This window comes from Gymnogyps californianus, chromosome 15 (assembly GCF_018139145.2).
Source record: "Gymnogyps californianus isolate 813 chromosome 15, ASM1813914v2, whole genome shotgun sequence".
Lineage (NCBI taxonomy): Eukaryota > Metazoa > Chordata > Aves > Accipitriformes > Cathartidae > Gymnogyps > Gymnogyps californianus.
Genome location: NC_059485.1, coordinates 8,413,569 through 8,433,811, shown reverse-complemented (window position 1 = coordinate 8,433,811; position 20,243 = coordinate 8,413,569). Strand labels below are relative to the sequence as shown.

Genomic DNA, 20,243 nt, shown 5'->3' with positions numbered 1-20,243 from the left:
GTAAATAATAATTATAGTTAAATTGAATTTTGGCCTGATGCACTGCTTTTTTTTATTTCATCAGTTGTACAGTAGGTTGATCTCTACAAACCTGAAACTATATCTTGCTTTGGAAAGATGCTTAGAAATCTGTTGAGAACAGTTAGATTAAGAAAAAATGTTTAGCGGAAGAATAGGTGTTTATACTAATAAGTCATTACTGCATATTTGCCAAATGCCTTGAAATGTTTATAAAGGAAGGAAATGGTAAATGATTTTTCCAGTGATATAATAGCTGTGGATGACAAAAAGTTGATCCCACTAGAGCCTGATTAAGTTCCATTGATAGAACAGTAGCATCTTAATTTCTTGCTGCAGCATTTGAGAGCTGCAATTAACCGTTTGTCTCCGCTACCAAAGAGCGCTTAGACAATGGCTGGTGAAAATCTCGAACTTTTTTGAAATCGCCAAGTTCCACTTCAATTCTCAAGTCCTAAGAAATTTGGGTAATGGAAATTGGGGCTTAGGCTAACATTTCTAAAAACATTGTAGTTAAATTCCTGCTTTTATATTCTAAGGATATTAAATAGTACACTAGGTTTTATTTGCTCATTTAAAGGTAGGGTTGCAGAAAGCAAGTGGGATAGATAGAAATTATCTAAATACTGATTTCCTTGCATCCTTCAAGCAGGCTTCCTCAGATCATACTGTTCATCTAAAGTACAAACAGCCAGGGTCTTCAGGTTTCCAACTTGAATTTTAGTGCCTCTTATACAGAGCTGCTTTGAACGGGTTTGAACTAATGACTTCCAGAGACTCCTTCCAATCTAAATTATTCTACCATAATACATGCAGAGTCAGTTACTTTGCATTTGGAGCAAGGAAACGTTGCCCAAAGATCAGCATCAACTCTAATCACTGAAAATGTGATTAGTGTTGTATACAGTATGTATACAGCACTGAGCAAAGAGGCAGCTTCTGACCACTGCAGCTTAAAAATAAGTAATTCTATGAAAACTGAAACAAAGGTTAGTTTTCTAGCAGTTTGACCCATAACTGCAATTTCTGATGAAAGCTTTTCGTACTGTTGGACTAACCATGAGGTTTTTTTCATCTTGCTTCTCTAAATAGGTGTCCTGGTTTTGGCTGGGATAATTTTCTTCTTAGTAGCTGGTACAGTGCTGTGTTTTGGATTTAGTGTGAGAATGATGTTGATAACACGCTGATGTTTTAGTTGTTGCTAAGTAGCGCTTATCTTAAGTCGAGGACTTTTCAGTTTCCCATGCTCTGCCAGCAAGCAGGTGTGCAAGAAGCTGGGAGGGAGCATAGCCGGGGCAGCTGACCTGAACTAGCCAAAGGGGTATTCCATACCATGGAACGTCATGCTCAGAATATAAATGGGGAAGGGGGGAGTTGGCCGGGAGGGGTGGATCGCTGCTGGGGCATTGGTCAGCAGGTGGTGAGCAATTGCATTGTGCATCACTACTTTTTTTTTTCCCTTGAGTTTTATTTCTTTTTTTCCTTTTTTTTCTTTTTTCCTCTTTTTCTGTTATATTCCTTTTCATTACTATTATTATTATTATATTTCATTATTATTGTTAGTATTATATTTTACTTTAGTTATTAAACCGTTGTTATCTCAACCCATGAGTTTTACCTTCTTTCCCGATTCTCCTCCCCATCCCATTGGGAGGGGGGAGGAGTGAGGGCGCAGCTGCGTGGTGCTTAGCTGCTGGCTGGGGTTAAACCACGACAATACGCATTTTCTATTTTTTTAATATGTGGAGATTTCTTCCATGGTTGAATCATTTGAGGCCTCTTATATTTTGTTGCCTTCATTGGTGTTGCCTTCGTTGTCATTGCCTTCAAGCAACTTTAATTCTTGAGGCTTCTAGCATTCTGTCAAATAAAATGAGTTAATAGGGTCTGAAGTTGTTATAGAGCCAACGGGAGAGTGGTATTTGTTTCTTCTTGCCAGTTATGCTTTGCATAATCCTTACTTTCTTAGAAAAGCAACTTTAAAATAGTTCTTAGAATGCACAGTCATTTGCTGCTCTTTTTCAGGTCCCTGGGTGTAACGTTATGGGAGCTGTTTGAGAATGCTGCTCAGCCTTACTCAGACTTTTCTGACAGGGAAGTCCTAACCCATGTCATTAAGGAGAAGCAGGTTAAACTCTTCAAGCCACGTCTGGAGCAGCCGTACTCTGATAGATGGTAAACTCTAAATGTTTTTATTTATGCTTAAAGCTGCTGAAGTAGTTTCTCGAATTACTCAGTTCTCCTAAATATGTTGAAAGTGCTACATGGAATCATGCTCCTGACAAAGAAACCCTAGATAAAGGGAGTAAAAGGAGTTGCTATAGATGGAAATTCCTGCCAGTGATATTAATTGTTACTCCTTAGCTTGTTAGATATCTAAATTTTATAAATTCCTTTTCAGTGTGAAACCTATTGAAACATGTTTCTTATTTGTATAGGTATGAAGTTCTGCAGTTCTGTTGGCTACCTCCAGAAAAGAGACCAACAGCAGAAGAAGTGCATAGACTTTTAACTTACCTTCGCATGCAAAGCCAAAGGGACTCAGAGATTGATTTTGAACAGCAGTGGAATGCTCTTAAGCCAAACACCTCAAATAGAGAAACAAATAATTCTGCATTTCCAATCTTAGATCGCTTCACAGGAGATAGACTTGGCCATGAGATGGAGGAAGTTCTTACTGTAACTGAAACAAGCCAGGGTCTCAGCTTTGAATATATCTGGGAGGCAGCTAAACATGATCATTTTGATGAATGTGGTCATGTGAATCCTGATGAAGCAATGACGTACACAAGTATTTTCTTTCCAGTGGAGGTCTTTGAGAGGTCACTTTCAGAGCAAAGGTCAGGAGCACAGGATGGAAGTGGTCAAGAAGCATCACTTGCTGTCCCTGGGGTGTTACCTGTGTTTGATGCACACAAGCTTTCTGTTGGAAATGACTACTATATCCAGTTAGAGGAAAAAGGAAGTGGCTGCAGCATGAATTTTGATAACCAATCAGTTGTACTAACTACAGAAGTTGATCATCAAGAAGCTGTACAAGAAAAAAATGCTCATTTCACAGTTCTCAGGGATCTTGATGTTGAAGAATCTAGCACTGACGGGGACTTCTTCCGCTACAATACAGATCCTAAAGAGGAATTTTTGCCTGCTACTAGTAGTCCAGAAAGTCCTTTCCAGAATATATTTAATGACATTGACAGATCAGAAGAATTGACAAACAGAAAAATACTTGGTTTTGCTGAAACAAATGATATTCCTAAAGACTTTAAACCAGCTTTTTTAAATTCAAACACAGATGTTAGAAAGGCAGTAGGCCTTTCTGAGAAGGAGCATTCTAGTCATGCTTCTGAAAATGAAACAGTTTCCTTATGTGAAAATATCTCTAACCAGTCTGACTTGGTAACTTTAGAAGAACTTTCTGATAACTTCTTATTTCTTCAAGAGAAAAGCTTATTAACAGGGTTATTGTCTAACAAAACCAGCAGTGATTTTGGGCAAAAACCAGAAGATGTTCTAGAAAGTATATTAGAAACCTCAAATAGAAACTCTGTAGAGCCTGAGCCTGTGCTGGCTGAAAATGCACAAGTCTTTTCTTTAATACATGAAAGTCTTAGAACAGTGAAAGATGAAAATTTTAACCCAGTGACAATGAATAAAGATCTGAATTCTCAGTCTCAGACTACTGTAGAGATGCAGGCATCCTCTAGTCCATCTACAACACATAAGTCATGTGATAAATATGCAAATCTTCCTTATTTGAAGGATGAGGGAAAACTCTTAAATGTGGAAGTCAACGAAGTTGTGTCCTGTAACACTGATATTCTCTGTCAGGAAGAGCTATCCAATAATGCCAAAAATAATAATGTTGGAAACAATCCATATTACAGTGTTGCTGTTGAAACAGATGAGTGTGATGCACAAATAAAACAGGGAATCCTTTTCAAGTCTGATGAAATAGCTTTTAATAGAGAAAAATGTAGTGATCGGGAAGATATGAAAAGAAACTTGCAAGATAAGTCTCCCATATTAAAAAAAGATGAGTGTTTATTGGAGGAAAGAGAAGAAACATCAAATCATTTTGAGAACTGTAAGGATGTTCCAGAAGAGGTGACCTTAATTTCTGTTGCTACTTCAGATTGTACAAGTCAGGATAGTCTTTTGGAAGACAGCCCATCTCCTATACAAACTGTAGAACAAGCCTTGGAGACACCTGATTCTTTGGATTCTTTAGATGTAAATGAGGTTTTAGAATCTTTACAGGCTCAAAGTCCTCAGAAACTTTTGCCACCTGATAAACCTGCTGACAGTGGCTATGAAACAGAGAACCTGGAATCTCCAGAATGGACTTCCCATATCACTGTTGAGGATGCTTCTAGTGTAGATACTGCTGTCTGTGGTGTCAGTGAGAGCAGTGTCAGTGCTTTACCTTCTAATCCAGTCATAATTGTTTCAGAAGCAGCAGCTTGTTTGGATGCAGCGAACAGCAATTTTGAAATAACCCCAAAGGTTTTTCTGGGTGGAAATCAAAACTCGTATAGAGACTCTGCCTATTTCTCTGATAATGATTCTGAGCCAGATAAAAAACCAGAAGAGACTGTAAATCTGTCAAAAGAGACTATGTGTGTTGTTTCTTCAAATAGAGGAGAGAGTAATAACGAAGAAGATTACAGTTTTGAAGAGAGACAGCAAAAGTGTGATGTAAGGAATTACCAGGATACCAATAATCAAAATGCAAAACTACAACTAAATCACAACTTAGAGATCCAAGAGATGGATGTAAGGATGCAGGAGTGTCCTGATGAGTGGGCTGAGGCAACTCTGAATTTCCTGGAAATATCCATGGAAAGTAACATAAGGGATAAAATAAAAGTATCTGAAACTTCCCATAAAACAGTCTCTTGTGTTGGCACTAATACTTCAGAACTTCTTTCACACAGAGACTTAAAGTCTGTGCATAATATACACAGTCCTTTAGATTTGAGTAACAGCGAGAAGCCCTTCTATCACATTGAAGGACAAAAACTGAAAGAGCCAGATATTGAAGGAAAATACCTCGGCAAACTCGATGTTTCTGGAATGCTTGATTTAGAAGATGGTGATGATGCGGATGAGGAAGATGAAAACAGTGATTCTGAGGATGACATGAGGACTTTTCGTATGCATAGTCTGAGTTCTGACAGTGAAGATGAAACTGTTCATCAAGTACCTGAGATACTTACTGACAAGGATGAGGGAAAACATCTGAGAAGCTTGTTGAAACTTCCAAAACCCCTTAATGAAAGGCAACGTGAGCATTGGCAAAATCAAAAAAAGGCTGTAACGTTCTTTGATGATGTGACGGTCTATTTGTTTGATCAGGTATCTTTTTTTTTTTTAATTACTAAGTAAAGTTTTTGTTGGTTTGGGTTTTTTTAAACAAGATGTGGTAGAGTAGCATAATAATATTTGTGGACACATTGTTACAAGATCACCTTTCTTGTTTTGGCAGGGTTAGATCTTGTTTGTGACGTGGGTTATTTTTTTCTCTGTATATAAAGAAAAAACCCTTTTTTTTCTTGGCTAGGTGCAGTTGTGTGCTGCTGGTAGAATAGCAGCACAAATTTGAAGTGAAGGAGGGTTTTGCTTTGGGCAGGGTTGGCTGCCAAATCCTGAATCTCCATTGCTTTTGGACCGTTGACAGCATGCGCTGAATGAAACATGGTTTTTAGTGATGTCTTTCTGATGTATATAAACTGTATTTAATTTGAATATGTGAGACAGCATCATTTTGGACCAGATTAGATTAATTTATTTTACCAAAATATTGTTGTAACTTTATAGAAGCAGCTTATCTGTTTAATGAGTTTGAGGACTTTAAGTTCAAATGCCTTTATAAAAGAAAGGAAAAAAGAAAAAAAAAAAAAAACCTGACCAAACAAAAAAACCCCCAAAACCCAAACTGCAACCTAACTCTGAATCTTGCGTTAGTTAGCATTAAGGTAAATTTACCTTAAACCATAATCAAAGATGAGAACAGTATTTAGATGGTAATGCTACTTTTTATTAATCCAATGTGATTCAAGTTCAGTGAAATACTGATCTGCTTATAAAATTCAAGGTTACCTTTGTTTCCCTATCTGCTTTATCAATTTTTAACTTCTGTAACTTGATACAGAGGGGATTATATTTTAATGTTATGGCAACTAAACTAGTACAGTGAGTTTAAAAGAACAGTCACATTGTCAAGCTTTGGAATGTTGCTTATGATGACGCACATAAATATTAGAGATAATTGTGTTTTGGAATAGAAAACATAGGTGATACATTTGTGTTTAGGCAGTCTGTAGAATAGTAATCCTTTTGTCAGAGGGGAAGGAAAAAAATTAGCTGTGTTTAAACTGCTCTTAGTTGTTGAACTCTTTACTTATTACAGTAACTGATAAAATATTGGCTGCTTCAAATACCAGTCATACAAAGTCTCTTTATCCTGAAGCATGATTAAGGGGTAAAAAAAAAAAAATTTGTTGGGAGATGGGATAAGGCTTTATTAAAGAGGAAAAAACCCTACCTGTGTCAGGCTGATAAGGGAACTGTTTTCAATTGAAAGATGTTTTAGCTTTGTTCCTAGAAATATGAAACTTTTTTATATCATAAATAATATTTAAATAGTCTTTTCCTGTGTGCGTTTTGGTGTAGATTTGATACAACTTTCTTTAGAAATAGAAGTACATGCATATGCTTAGTCTATAAATCAAAGTTTTGTTGTGTGGTAGTAACTTAAGAGTTCACAGACTATTTAATTCCACAGTAGATTTGATGGTGGGGGTGGGGGGGAGTGTATTTTTGGAATGCTTGCATCTATAGGCATGGATACATTGTGTGTACAAGAAAGTTAAATAAGTTATTTTGTTTGCCTTAGGAAACGCCAACTAAGGAGCTGGGAAACCATGCAGCAGACTTGAACGCGGAAGGCTCTCGCAGCACTCCTGTTCCCTCTTCGAGTTTTAGTTACTTAAACAGATTTGCAAATTCAGAAAGCTCAACAGATGAAGAAGGTACTTGAATATATTTATACACAGCAGGGTCTGAGACTGTTTTATGCATAGTCTTTAGTGAAATGTCATTTAAATTATATGTGATTTGTAAATTCACTGTACCATATTGGCTTCAGTTTTGCATCCTAAGCATACGCTTCAGCTAGGCTCAGATACTAGTGTTACTGATTATCAAAGCTTGTGATGTAATACTGGTTGTTTATACATAGATGTGTCTAGGGTATCTTGAGAGACAACCAAACTATGGGCTACAAATCTTTGTGACCCCCAGGGCTAGAACAGAAAAGCTACAAGTTTTGTTTTGGGTTAATGCAATCTTCCAGGGGCTTGTTTTTAAAACCGCATATGACTTTACATTACTGTAAATTGCCTCTTTTTTCTTTTTTTCCACCCCCCAAGGTGGGAGTTTTGAATGGGATGATGACTTCTCTTCTCCAGAGCCATCCTTTATATCAAAGGCAGCTAATAGTCTTCTTAGTTCTAAACCACCTCTTCAGTCATCAAAGTACTTCTCTCCACCTCCACCTTCCCGGACTCTCGATCAGAATTGGTCACATTCATCCCCTTATTCCAGATTCTCTATCTCTCCAGCAAACATGGCAAGCTTTTCTCTTACGCATCTTACAGATTCAGATATAGAACAAGGAGGTAAGTGATTTAGTTATAATAATTATTTTAAAACTACAAATTAAAAACGTTATGCAAAGATATAAGTCATAGATATGACAAATCTTGTTCTATTTTAAATACTTAATTTAGAAATGCATTTTTAACACTATAAAAGTTATGTCTGGTCTTGTATTTTAGTTAAGACATAGCTTTCCATTTAGATTGAGATTCTTTGCATCCAAGTTGCTACAAACTTGTGGTTGAATATTCTATGGAACATTTACAGGACAAGCTCACAATTTTTGTGTTCAAAAAACTAGTGCTATATTTATATAAATGAAATCTATGCAGTCCTTAAGCACTTCTGTATAGCTGCCACACTACGGCCGTTGAATAATTCTCATTATTGCACTGTCATAAGTCACAATTTTATTTTCATTGCACGGGGTGAGGATGCTAGGAACATAATGTTTCTGCTATTGTTGTCTAAGCTTATTTTACAGTTCAGTTTTTCTTTTCATATTGCTTTTTAGAAAGTGCATTCTTGACATTCTCTCAAGAATTGCAGCATGTTTTCTAGAGCTGTGAGTAGGACAGTTTCTGTTAGGAGAGCCAAACAATCTGTTCATAGCAATATTAAGTAGTAGCAGTATTTATTAACAGAAGCTTTCTTGTCTCTAACAAAGCTTTTTTTAAGCTTTGATACATTTTTGAGGGTTAAGAGAAGCAAAAATAAGCAGACTTGAATCAGTTCAGCATATTATTAATCTTGATAAAATGTTGCATTATTAAAAATAAATATTACTGATTGCTGAGCCTTGCTAATGGTCAATGTCTATAAATATGTAATCGGTGTTATATAGAGTTGTATTGTTCTTGTATTGTGCTTATTGATTAGATAATGTTTGCTGCTTAGTAACTTACAGATAAGAGAGATTATTTTGGAGATCCTAGATTGTGTTACGTGTCCTAAGAAGTGACATTGAACTGTGCGATTTAAGCAGATGTCTAGGTATAAATGTACCAAATGTTTACAGTAGTTGAAAGCTGTAGGGAAAGATTAACCAAAACTTGGAAGTGCGAAACAGCAGAATGCCAAGTTCTAGGAGGAGTCTTACAAAGAAGTGAGGGTTGTGCAGAAGAATCTCACTGTACCTTATGACCTTTCCTCTACTAATAGGAAGCAGTGAAGATGGAGAAAAAGATTAAATGAGTTAAAACTTCCTCGGACTACATACATAAAACACACAGACTTTCTGTCTGAAACTTCCTTATCTAAACTCTGGATCCTCCTGGAGTAACACAGGTAATCAAGAAGTACTAAGAAATGAAAGTAAACACGGAAAGCAATGTTAAATCAGGACATTAATTTGAATGTGTATTTAACTTTGTAATGTATTTTTAAATCAGTGCAATTTTGCTCTTCATTGAAAGATGATTCTGCCGCTGTTTTCAAGTACTTGAAGTATTTTTCAGATAACTTAAGAAACAAGTAAAGCAATTACACTACAGTCTGGTTTATGTATGAGATTGTATAATATTCTTTTTATATTTTTCCATGTAGTTCATTATCTATTTGAACATACACCTGTTGTAGAATTGTGTATAACTGTCCTGTGCAACAGGTGGCTGTGTTGCTGAAACTGTATGAATGATAGTTGATCAGTAGTGAGCCATATTTATTCAAAAAGATATCACTACATATTACTTTGCTTATTACAATTGCACTATGGATTATTCTTCCTTTATTTCCTGATGATGTACAGAATCAAAATCTTAAATCTTTCAAGGAAAATAAGACAAGTTGAATTGGCCCAGTTATCCAGTTTAATTTGTCCTTTTTGTAGCCTTTGCTATGCACGGTACTTGTAAAACGTACATAACTTCTGAGTGTTACGTTAGACTTGCTGAAATCTTATATTCAGTACCATTTCTAAATGATAATGATTATAGATTGATTGTTAGTGTTCATGTTTTATAGGAAACTGGAAAAGAATATATGATATGCTCTGGAATTTTTAGATGAAAGAGATAATGTCTCTTAATTCCTGAATATGATCCTACTGACTGCTTAAACTGTAATAGCATCTGACTATATCATAATTAAGGGCCTTCCAGTTTTTACTGCAATTTCTGCCTTGGAGAGAGAAGAGGAAAAATTGGCTGTACAAAACTGTGGAATTTATGAATCTTATAAAGAGACTAATTTCAATAGACTGGATTTGGGCACACTTGGCCCTTCGGTTGTACATTCTGTGAATTTTGAAGCTCACTCTTCTGCTGACTGCAGATCAGGGCTGCCATTCAGAGGCCTGTGGTAAATCTACCTCTCAGTGATGTTACGACAATTAAGAATTAGATTAGTGGTTAATGCCCAATTTTGCACCCTTTATAAGGCCAGACCTGTTTTAAGGTGTCTGCGAGGCTCCATGGTACATCTCGAAATGCATACTGACCAAAAGATGCAGTATAGTAAAAGTTTGCTCTGACCAAAAGATGCAGTATAGTAAAAGTTTGCTCTGAAGCTCTCTGTAGGGAAGGGAATACAACGTGGGGTTTTTTAACCTTCATACTCTACCATGCATTTAGCTAGTTTAATCCTTTAAACTGCTTGCGGGGGGGGAATCCTTAATTATTACTCCACAGTGAGTTCAGTTGCGAAACAAATCCCTGACCTCTCGGAATGCCTTATGCAGCTGCAGATCTGTAGGAAACACTGATAGGAACAGTTTACCTGGCTTTGTGTTTTAGTGTCCTAAAATACGAATGTACTAAAATACTAAGTACTTCGTATTTTAGTGGCTATTTTGGCAGGGCTTCAGTATAATGGTGGTCCAAGTGCCCTGTGTTCAGATCCAGTCACCAGAGAATTTTCATCACATGAAATACGGGAGGACTAGATATTTTCAGATGTGTAAAGTTTGTTTTTGTATACCTCTATATGCATTTTGATTTTTTAAGTATGGTTTAAAATGACAGGAATATGTTAATTGCTTTTTTCCCAGCATTGTTTAGCCCTTAACCAGAATGGTTTCCATACCAATCAAAAGGGAATAATTTAGTTAAAATGTTATTTAAAGTTGCCAATGTATTGTTGAGATAATTTTTTCTGATGAGGCACTCAGGTTCAGAGTTAGTCAGAACCGTTCTTCAGTCTGAAGTGAGGAACTGAATTTTTCATGGACTTCCCAAAACATGATTTAAGAGGCAAAGCCAAGTAGTTCTTAATACAGGCTTACAGTATATACTGTAGAGGGTTTAAGGAAGCTGTGCGCTACTCTCAGTATTTTAAAATATAAGTAACAGACTTTGTGCACAAATTCTTGCTTAGAAATTCCATAATTCCAACATTAAACACCTTAATCTAGCTGTATCAAGGAATCTCATCTGTCTTCTATAATTCTCACCATAGTAAGAATGAACCTCCATAATGGTCTGCAAAGAATGTGTAGGCTTATCTGCCTTGCATGGTGAAAAATCTATCAGACCTGGAGTTCAGCCTTAATTTTGAATCATTGGATTTAAAGTATAGTCCAAGGTTAAATAAAAGCTTATACTCCAGAATGTTACAATTTGGTTGTGCATTTTGTTTCTTATAATTCTGGAAAATCAGGTGTTCATGTTGCGCATCAGGAATTTCCTTTGCTTGATGGAAATCTAAGATTTTCATTCTTTACCCGGGTTTAAAGAAAATCTTACATAGGAAGTGAAAGTTTACTCCTTTGTCCAAATGGACTCATTGCTAATGAATTGCCAAAGGAGCATTTTTTCCAAAACGAGCTGGGATGTGTATGATATTAAGCAAGGTAATGTCCTTTTTAGCTGTACAATGAAGAGAAAGAAATATTTAAAGTTGACTCACCTCACTTAAACATGAATTTTAATTTCAGTAATCCAGTAGGCTGGATTGCAATAATATAAAAGGCCTTTTTTGGAAAAATTTATAGTTAAAAATCTGATCAACTACTAGCAATATCTAAATATCTGCCTAGCAGTCAGTGGCACAATGAAGACGAATCAGTAATTCCAAAATGTTGCATTATAATAAGGGGATTTGTTACAAATCATTCATTAAACTATATGTAATTTCTTGCACTAGCTACTTAAGCATGGTTTCTGTTCTAAAGTACATGTATCTATTTTCAATGGTTTATTATGAGGTCTGGTTACATTTTAATTCCTTCTCTAGTAGAATATCTTGATTATTTGAATAACGAAGGCATTGTCTCAATTTGGCTACTAAAGTTATTTAAAAGATCTGATTTTTCCCACCTAAGGAAGCTTGTTTAAAAATGAGGATCTGTAGTGAGAAGCCAACAGAACGAGAAGAGTGTCCAGTTCTAATGGGAACACCTGTACTCTCCCAAATCCCCAGGCTGCAGATGTGTTGCATGTATAACTGCATTTATGGAAACCGCCATTTTCATGGAAATGAGCAGATTAAACATTTTTTCATATCCTTGTTGATGCACTAATGAAAGCCATTTAAGCCTCATTCTTTTTATCAGTATTTTTAGCAGATTTTTATGTAGTACTCAATCTTTTTCATGAGGAGGCTGGTTGGTAGAAAGACTTTTTTTTATGATTAAGCACTATGCTAAAATGTCAGCATTGTCAGGTGTTAGTGACATGGCTATTTTTATTGGAGTTGGTGAAAGGTGGAATCCAAGTATATTAGCCTTATAAGAAATAGCCTTAAATAAGAGTGGAGTGTACAAAATTACTTCAGCTTTAAGTCATACAGAAATATCCTTGTATGGTAATGGGTTTGGTACAAAACTGGAAAAAATCTAGAGGAGAGTCAAACATCATATAAACTTATTGAAAATAAGTATTTGTAATACCAGCAGCCTGTTTTTCAGAAACTTGAATATGACTTAGTTTTGTTTATGAAATTGTTTGAACTTGCACAGATGTAGGTGTAACTTAAATGATAAATGGTACTGATGTGTGTATATATAATGTTTAATTCTATTTGTAAATGAGAAACTATGTAACAAAATCATAGGTATGAGGTTTTCCTATTGTAATTTAATACAGGTATGAGGTTTATGGCAATATATCATAGTTAATGAAATTTCAGGTCAAAATGTCTTTAAATTGTGTACATTTTTAAATTGTAATTTCTACTGTATATTGATTATCATGCATAGTGTGATTCAAGAAACTGCTTGTAATTTAAAAATATTTAATATTAAAAATAAAATACAGTTATATATTTATAATCTCTTTGTCTGTTTGTTCATTCTTAAACAGATGCCAGCAATGGATCAGGTCCACAGCATAGTTCTACTGTAAGATATATTTGTTAGTGTCCAGAGGTTGAGAAAGTACCAAAAGCTCAAAGTTACAGTCCCAGCAGATGAGTCTACACTAAATAGTGTAGTCGCCTTTAATTTCTTCTAGTATCACCCTTGTGTGAACTTCAGGTAATGTGTATATGCAGTCAGTAGAGAAGCAATACTTGAAATACAGTGTAATTCTAAAAACTGAATATTGCTTTTAATCCTAGAATTAAGCATTTGTAGGAAGAGTGGAGATTTCAAAATTTGTAAGTACCCTTCAGAAAACAGGTTAATGATACGTTTTCTCAGTATTCATTGAATTTATTTCTAGAAGATGATTTACTTGTTTTTTGTTTTTTGTTTTTTTTTTTTTTTTTTTAATCTAAGTACATGTGCTGAATGGACCTAAGATTGCCAGGTAAATGTAGTACTTGTGTGTATTGGTAGCTGCTTTCATGTGAGATGGAGACTGTTTCAGCCTGGCCACTCTGAGGCAGGAGGAGAGTGCTGTGTTTTCCTCTTAACCTGTTAACAGTTAAGGTTGTGATGACACATCACAGCAATGTTAGCGGAAGGCTAATGGAATGGAGGCTAACCTCCATCAGTGTAAATGGAGGCTGTTGTGGAAGCCCCCACATTGTATCGCAGCTGTTCTGAGTCCTGGCAACTGTTGAGACCTGGGAATGAGAAACTGATATCAAGATGACTTAACTTCATTAGGTAAAATGTAACTACTGGGCTGAAATTTGACCAAGACTGGTCATTACTGAGAACAGATGTAAAAGATCCCATGGCACTAACTTGGTCATCTTATATAGAACCTATTATCAAAGAACTTGAGCACTTGCAATCTTTATCATCAGCAGCCCTCTTGCAAGGGATGGAAGTGCTTTGTCTGTGGGCCTTTTTCACACAGGTGGTATGATAACTTGCACAGCCCTTGGCAGAACGGAGTTGAGACAGACTTTTTCCTCCTCCACCCGAGGACACTCCACTTGCTGAAGTAAGTACTAGACTGACACCTCCTGTAGTGACATTGATCTGCCTGCCTTAGCGTACATCAGTCTGGGGGCAGCGCCTCGATACCCACACCACTGCAGGGCTGGCTGAGAGCACTGCCTTCCCCCTGCCATCTTGTTGTTGCCGAGAGCCCTGTGACCATCCAAAACCCAGGAGCCTTGTGCTGGCTGCTGTCTCCAGCCGGTCCCCCTCCGTGGGGGTAAAAAGGGCAATGGCAATAGCAGGGGCTCATGTGCCCCGGCATCACCTCTTTGCCTGGACCTGGTGCTTCGCCTCGATACACGCGTGCCGCGTTACGGGGGCCCCTTCCCCGTGAGGACCGTTACTTCGCGGGCCGGCCGCTGAGGCGTGGAACGCCCGCCTGCGCCGGGCCCGCCCCCGCCGCTAAAGCGACGTGTCGCGGCGGGCGCGCGGCAGCGCAGCCACCTGCCGGCGCGGCGGGCAGCGGGGCCGCCGTCCGCCTGGCGGGGCTCGGGGCCTGGCCGCCGCCCCAGGTGGAGCTCCGGGCCGCGGACACGGCAGCAGCGCCTGCCTGGGGGCCTCCTGTCAGCGCTTCCCCGCTTCGTCCCTGGGGCTCTCCTCTCAGCGTGCGGCTGGTCCTGCTTCCCTCACAGGCTCCTGCTGACAGACCCTGGCTCAGCCCAGAGGACAGGCAGTGCTGCTGCTGCTGCCCCACAGACCCTCCTGCTGCTCCTGGCTTCCCACAGGTCTCTGCTGTGTCACCCCTCGGGCCCTAGGCACCTTCTCCGCAGCTGGTGGCAGCGGTAAGTCACAGAGGAGGGATGCCAGCCCTGATGGACGGGTGCAGAGGGTGGAAAATTTGTTGGTATTCAGCTGTTCTCTCTCTTTGGTTTCTCTTGACCACCCCAGTTTGTTGCTCCTGATCCCCTCTCCATCTACGTTTCCTCCTTGCACACCCATGCTATCTCCCTGGGGGTCCTGGCAGCCTAGCTGTGGCTCCATGAGGTAGTTTCTCAGGGTTACAGCAGAGTGCAGCAGTCTGAAAGCAAACCTCGGCTAGCTAAGCACCCTCTTATCCCATGTCATCCCATTTGCTTTCCCCCAGCCTGCAGTTTTTAAAGACTACTTTGCTCCCACAGTTTGCTGAAGCTTCCTTTCTCTTGGATTTTCCTCCAGCTTTCTCTGCTGGCTGCCTCCACGAACCTCCTCTTCACCAAGTCCTGCACGCTGTTTGCCTTTCAAACAGCAGCTGCTCATTTCTCTGCTCTCCCCAACAGTGCTTTTTGCACTGGAGGGGGGAAGTTGACTGGTCTCCTTTGTGCCCACCTTTACTTTTCTGTCCTGCAGTTATGCCTTTTCTGCCAAGTGAGTTAGACTAAGAGTCCAGAACAAACCCAGTGCTTGGCTTTAGTCCTATTTTTTTGCTTAAGATACTTGTGTGTCTCTAGCATTTCTTGTAGGTTCCCACAACAGAAGCTATTTGGTGCTGTCTTTCAGCATTCATCGCTTGCGTGCTACCCTAACCAAACTGCTTTGTGAATTCCTGTCCTTTCTGGCAAAGTTGCCTCCCTGGTAGTAAGGAACCCGGGGGTGGCCAGGATGCTCTCACAGGCAGAGAACTGAGTCACTGTGAATGCTGAGCAGCTGCAGGTGTCTAAAGAAATGAGAGAGGAAGTGATACTCAGCACAGCACACCCGGGAACTGCTCACCACCTGCTCCAGCTAAGGTTGATGTCCTATACTGGGATGGTCAAGCACCTGTGGCTAGTTTGTTGTTTGTTTGTTTGTTTGTTTGTTTTTTTAATTGGCTCACCAACTCTCTAACTGCTCCTATATAATAGCATCAGCATAAAAATATATTTTTTTTTTAATACCGAACCTTTCTATGACTACATGAACTGGAAGAAAGTGGAAGGAAGCATTTTGGAAATACTCTCAGTAACATTGATCGTTGGTGCTAGAGGCAGGGTTGCTGTGAGGCTGCTGTCTTCAGATGTAGTGTTGGCATAGAATCTGGGCTGAGAGAGGGTAAAATTTCAATGCTGTCATCTGCCTTGCTAACGTGTGAGGAAGGAACATTGCTGTGTCTTTTTGAATAACCTGGAGAATAAATACTGCTCTGCTGCTGTTGAACTGGGGCAGGAACTGCAATTAAGCCTCACCATTATTCGATTGTTGTTGGAAGAGGGAAGTGCTTGTGTGTGTGGTGGGGACTAGCCCAGAATGCAGAAATGCTGTGGGTGAAAACATGTTGCTGGCTAGGAGTTTCTGAGCTTCTATATGAGTTAGTGTGTCATGTTTCCCTCTAGTGGACTGCTCATAAACACAGTGGAAACCTATTCCTACAAAAAGCAATTGCCAGGAGTTCAAGGAGAAACTACTTCCTGAGTAAGAGCCGAGGGTTCTGTCTAATACCCCACACATAAGCCTGCATATGTACAATGAGGCGGTGTATGGTTTTATTGTAACTTGTGGTAACTAGAGCTGGGAGAAAACAGAAGCATGTGAGATCATAAAACAGAGGCAATGTATTATCAAACCTAATTGACCATTGTACTCCTGATATTTTTTTGAGTTGTGGTTTGCTTTTCCCACGGCAAGACTGGATCAGCTTGGAGACCATTTTCGCTTATGTGCAGTGAGAGAAGAGAAATCTCTCTAGTTTGAGGCCTACTTATAAGAAAGGTGTCTGTTTTTCACTTGGCTTCCCATACATGAGGACACCAGTAGGTCATTCACTGCATCTTTGTTTCAATGGTTCCATTCACTTGGCCTCTGCTCCCTCTGTAACCTCTTCCTTCCAGCTGAAGGAGGATCTGTTGTTATCCAAAAAAGAATTTTCTCCTCTGTTCATCTGCACAGGTCATCTTGACTAATAACATTCACAACTTCTAAAACAAACATCACTAAATTGAGAGCCAATGATGGTTTTCCAGTGGTGAACAAGTAAACAAACATATCAAGCCTGCATCAGATCATTTGTTCAGCATGGAACTGTGCAATAGTTAAAGATATTGGTGTCATGTTTTTACAGCACATTGTTGCTTAATACCAATACATCTACCAAAACATGAAGACTAAAACCAAAGGAAAGAAGCAAAGGCATGCTGTGGACAAAGAAGCATTTTCTGAGGAGTCAGCAATGAGAAAAAAAGAACTGGTGAAATGTTTTCGACACAAAGAAAGGAGGAATGGGGGAAACAAGGAGAGCAGCAAGATCACTACAGCCAGAGCCAAGCATCCTTGGAGCAATAAGGACAGGCATTTGAGGAGACTGGAAAGCAACAAGCGGGAGAGGCAGAGAATGCACAAGCTCAACAACGCGTTCCAGGCTTTGCGGGAGGTGATCCCTCACGTGAGAGCTGAGAATAAACTTTCCAAAATAGAGACTCTCACACTGGCCAAAAATTACATTAAATCCTTGACCTCCATTATACTCAATATGTCCAACGGACACTATCCAGCAGCAGAAGGGATGGGGGGAGCCTGGGGGTCCAAATTGTACCAGCATTACCAACAGCAACATGGGGATGATGATCATGAGGAACATCTACAAAAATATTCCATGTAAATTCATAGCTTCAGCCAAAACACCTACAGTTAGCTACTACCATAATTCTTTTTCCTTCTTGCATGATAATACATGTCGGTACATAGAGGTTTTAAGAGATTCTTTTTGCCTCCAGCTATCTCCTATTTTTTCTTAAAAAGACAAACAGGTAACACTCATGGCTATAGCTTATATGGCACATTAAAAAATTACCTTAAATTATAAGAATTTTTCAGAGCTTAATGGATATATTTGTGTGGTGCATCAGGGTCTGGAAACCTATCCTGTAACACTGCAGTTGACCTGAAAGTAAAGATTTTGTAACTTCTGAAAATTAAACTTCCCTGGAAGGGTTGTGAGTTGAGTGTTTAAGGCCCACGTCACCTGAGCTCAGTAGAGCTTGTTGAGAATCTTGGTTGTAGCGCTGTTCACCAGCCTTTCAGTGACTCTGTTCTTATCTATCATGCTATGGAGGAAATTAAAATTGATGACAACATTTGACTAACTTGATGAGTGAAGTGGCCCGTATGGGAAATTGGCCACCAAATCTGAATATTTATCTTGTGTTTTGGATCTGCTCTGATAATTTTGAACCTTGCAAAGCATAAAAACTTTTAAAGTACTTGTTAATGTAAACATCTACAAAGCTTTCTTAGATTGTAAGCTCTCTAGAGTGAGGACATTTTCTGGTCTATGTTTCCAGAGCATCCAGCCTCATGGAGTTTTTCTTTAGTGGGTCTCTGGGTGCCATTGTAATACAAATAATAAATAAGGGACAAATGACTTATTTTTGCCAAAACTATGATAATACTTTAGTATAGTCATAAGTTAGACAATGATCTATCCAATTAAAAATTATTTGCTAATGAAGCCTGTAATGTGATCAGGATCCTTTCTTGGTTAGTGCTAGATTCTGGTATTATAAAACACAATAAATGAAGCAGGAACTCTTCAAAAAGGAAAATGAGCTGCTTTTTTTTTTTTTTTCCCCCCATTTCCCATCTTATTGTAAAAAGTTTTATGTCACTGAGGAGCTCTCATTTCCCCTTGTATTCTCATATCTGAAGAACAAGCTGTGGTGCCCTCAGTTGGAACTGTGCTGCCTATAGAGGCTGTGTGTTACAGCTCTTCCTACCCACATCGCCAAAGTCCTATGCTGGCAGGATGGCTGCTGCTTCTTTGTGGCGTGGATAGCAAAGGTAGAATGTGGCATCTCATGCAGGGGTAGGATTGATAATAGTATGTGGTGTGGTCCTTCTCCCTGCTATCCAAGGAGGAATGGTGGCTGAGGAAGGGTTTATCGGATCCATCACAGAAGGGTCTATGCACTGCATAGTTTGTAACATGCTGTCTGTTTTGCTCCAGCAGGGCTGATAGCATGACAATTTCATTCGGACTAAAAGGTAAGGTTTCCCAGACAGGCTGGCAAGGGATGTGAATTATTTTTCTCCACTACAGTGATCTACAGGTATGATGTAGAACAACGTAATGTTTTGTATGTGTGGTTGCTTTACTGGAGATAGAAATTATTTGGATCCTGCCTCGACTTGGGATTTTCTTAGTTTCCGAACTGTTTTCACGCTAAAATAGTTGTGATTAGCCCTTCTAGTACTCAAGTGTTAATTAAAGTATTACATAGTCTCTTCTAGATTTGCCTTGTCATAACGGTGCTGTATCTTACTTCACTCAACAGCTGCTCCATATTGGTAAAGCCCTTAATGTATTTATATGTATGTTGTCTGATTATAATGGGAGAAATCAGTAACACCATGGCATTTTCTTTCAGTTGTATCTACTTAGCATCTCTTCAGGTAAGAGACTATGTTGGATGTTATTTGGTCATTTCTCACCATATGGGTCAATGCAAACAGGACCTCGCAGGCCATGGGTAACAACAGACCGACCTGTACGTGGAATGGAAATGAGGTGTATTGTAGCGTGTCAGGTGTGTCGGACTGTGCCTCTGGTGGTGTGGCCCTAACCCCTGCCAGCCGCAAGGCTCAGGGGAGAACGCTGCGGTGCACACCCACCCCCAGCACCCACGGTGTCGGTGCCCGGAGCTCAGCACCGAGGCTGGTTGGAGGCTGTCACGTCAATGACTGTGCGTGGACTAAATGGATTTGGGTATCAAAATGCATTGATCGGGTACACGCAATTTTACAAATTACACTGCGCCCCTGCTCCGGTGGTCCCGGGGAGAAGCCGGGCAGGCTAGGGTAGCAGTTTCTGCTCTGTGCAGCGTCCGTGCCCTGCTGGGAATCCCCGGAGGTCGGAGAGATGATCCGCACCCCGCTGCAGGATCGGGCGGGCGGGCGGGCCCTCGGAGCCTCGCGCCGCCAGCGTCCTGCCAGAAGGGGGGTGGCCAGAGGCCTGGCCCGGGAGCGGCGGGTGGTCGCCCCGGCTGCGGCGGCGGCGCTCGCCCGCGCAGCGAGCGAGCCGCGGTGGCGAGGAGGTACCCGGGAAAGGGCGCGGCGGAGGGGAGCGTCGCCCGCAGCGGTGGGCGCTTTGGGGCGACGTCGCTTTACTACGAGGGAGCGGGGAGCGAGCGGCGAGGCTGAGTGGCGGCGGCCGGGAGGCGTTCTGGCGGGCTCGTCCTCTCGCGAGAGGAACGGGGCGGGGGGGGGGGGGGGGGCGCGGTGCTGCTCCTGAGGGAGCGCGGGGAGGCCGGGCTGAGCGGCGGGCCGGGCGGGGCTCCCACAGCAGCTGCGGGCGCTACTTGTGGCAGCTTAGGCTGCGCTTGCTGCTGGGACAGGCCGGGGGCTGAGG

At 40.2% G+C, this 20,243-nt stretch overlaps 2 protein-coding genes across 3 annotated transcripts in view; both read left to right on the top strand.

Moving 5' to 3' along the window:
* LMTK2 (lemur tyrosine kinase 2) overlaps nucleotides 1-12,880 on the top strand; it is a 45,987-nt gene extending 33,107 nt beyond the window's left edge. The window contains exons 11-15 of the mRNA XM_050906190.1: nucleotides 2,044-2,193; nucleotides 2,457-5,376; nucleotides 6,917-7,052; nucleotides 7,452-7,700; nucleotides 8,842-12,880. Of these exons, the coding sequence (XP_050762147.1) occupies nucleotides 2,044-2,193; nucleotides 2,457-5,376; nucleotides 6,917-7,052; nucleotides 7,452-7,700; nucleotides 8,842-8,870 (3,484 nt within the window). The 3' untranslated portion in view covers nucleotides 8,871-12,880. The remainder of the gene's footprint in view (nucleotides 1-2,043; nucleotides 2,194-2,456; nucleotides 5,377-6,916; nucleotides 7,053-7,451; nucleotides 7,701-8,841) is intronic.
* A 1,624-nt stretch (nucleotides 12,881-14,504) lies between these two features.
* Nucleotides 14,505-18,426, top strand: BHLHA15 (basic helix-loop-helix family member a15). Of its 2 annotated transcripts, none has more exons than XM_050906101.1 (2): nucleotides 14,505-14,730; nucleotides 16,962-18,426. In XM_050906101.1, the coding sequence occupies exon 2, from the start codon at nucleotides 16,998-17,000 to the stop codon at nucleotides 17,496-17,498; it is 501 nt and encodes a 166-aa protein (XP_050762058.1). In that variant the 5' UTR covers nucleotides 14,505-14,730; nucleotides 16,962-16,997; the 3' UTR covers nucleotides 17,499-18,426. The 2 variants fall into 2 exon arrangements, with proteins under 2 accessions (XP_050762058.1, XP_050762059.1); XM_050906102.1 differs by having other exon boundaries at nucleotides 16,790-18,426.
* The last annotated feature ends 1,817 nt before the right edge of the window (nucleotides 18,427-20,243 follow it).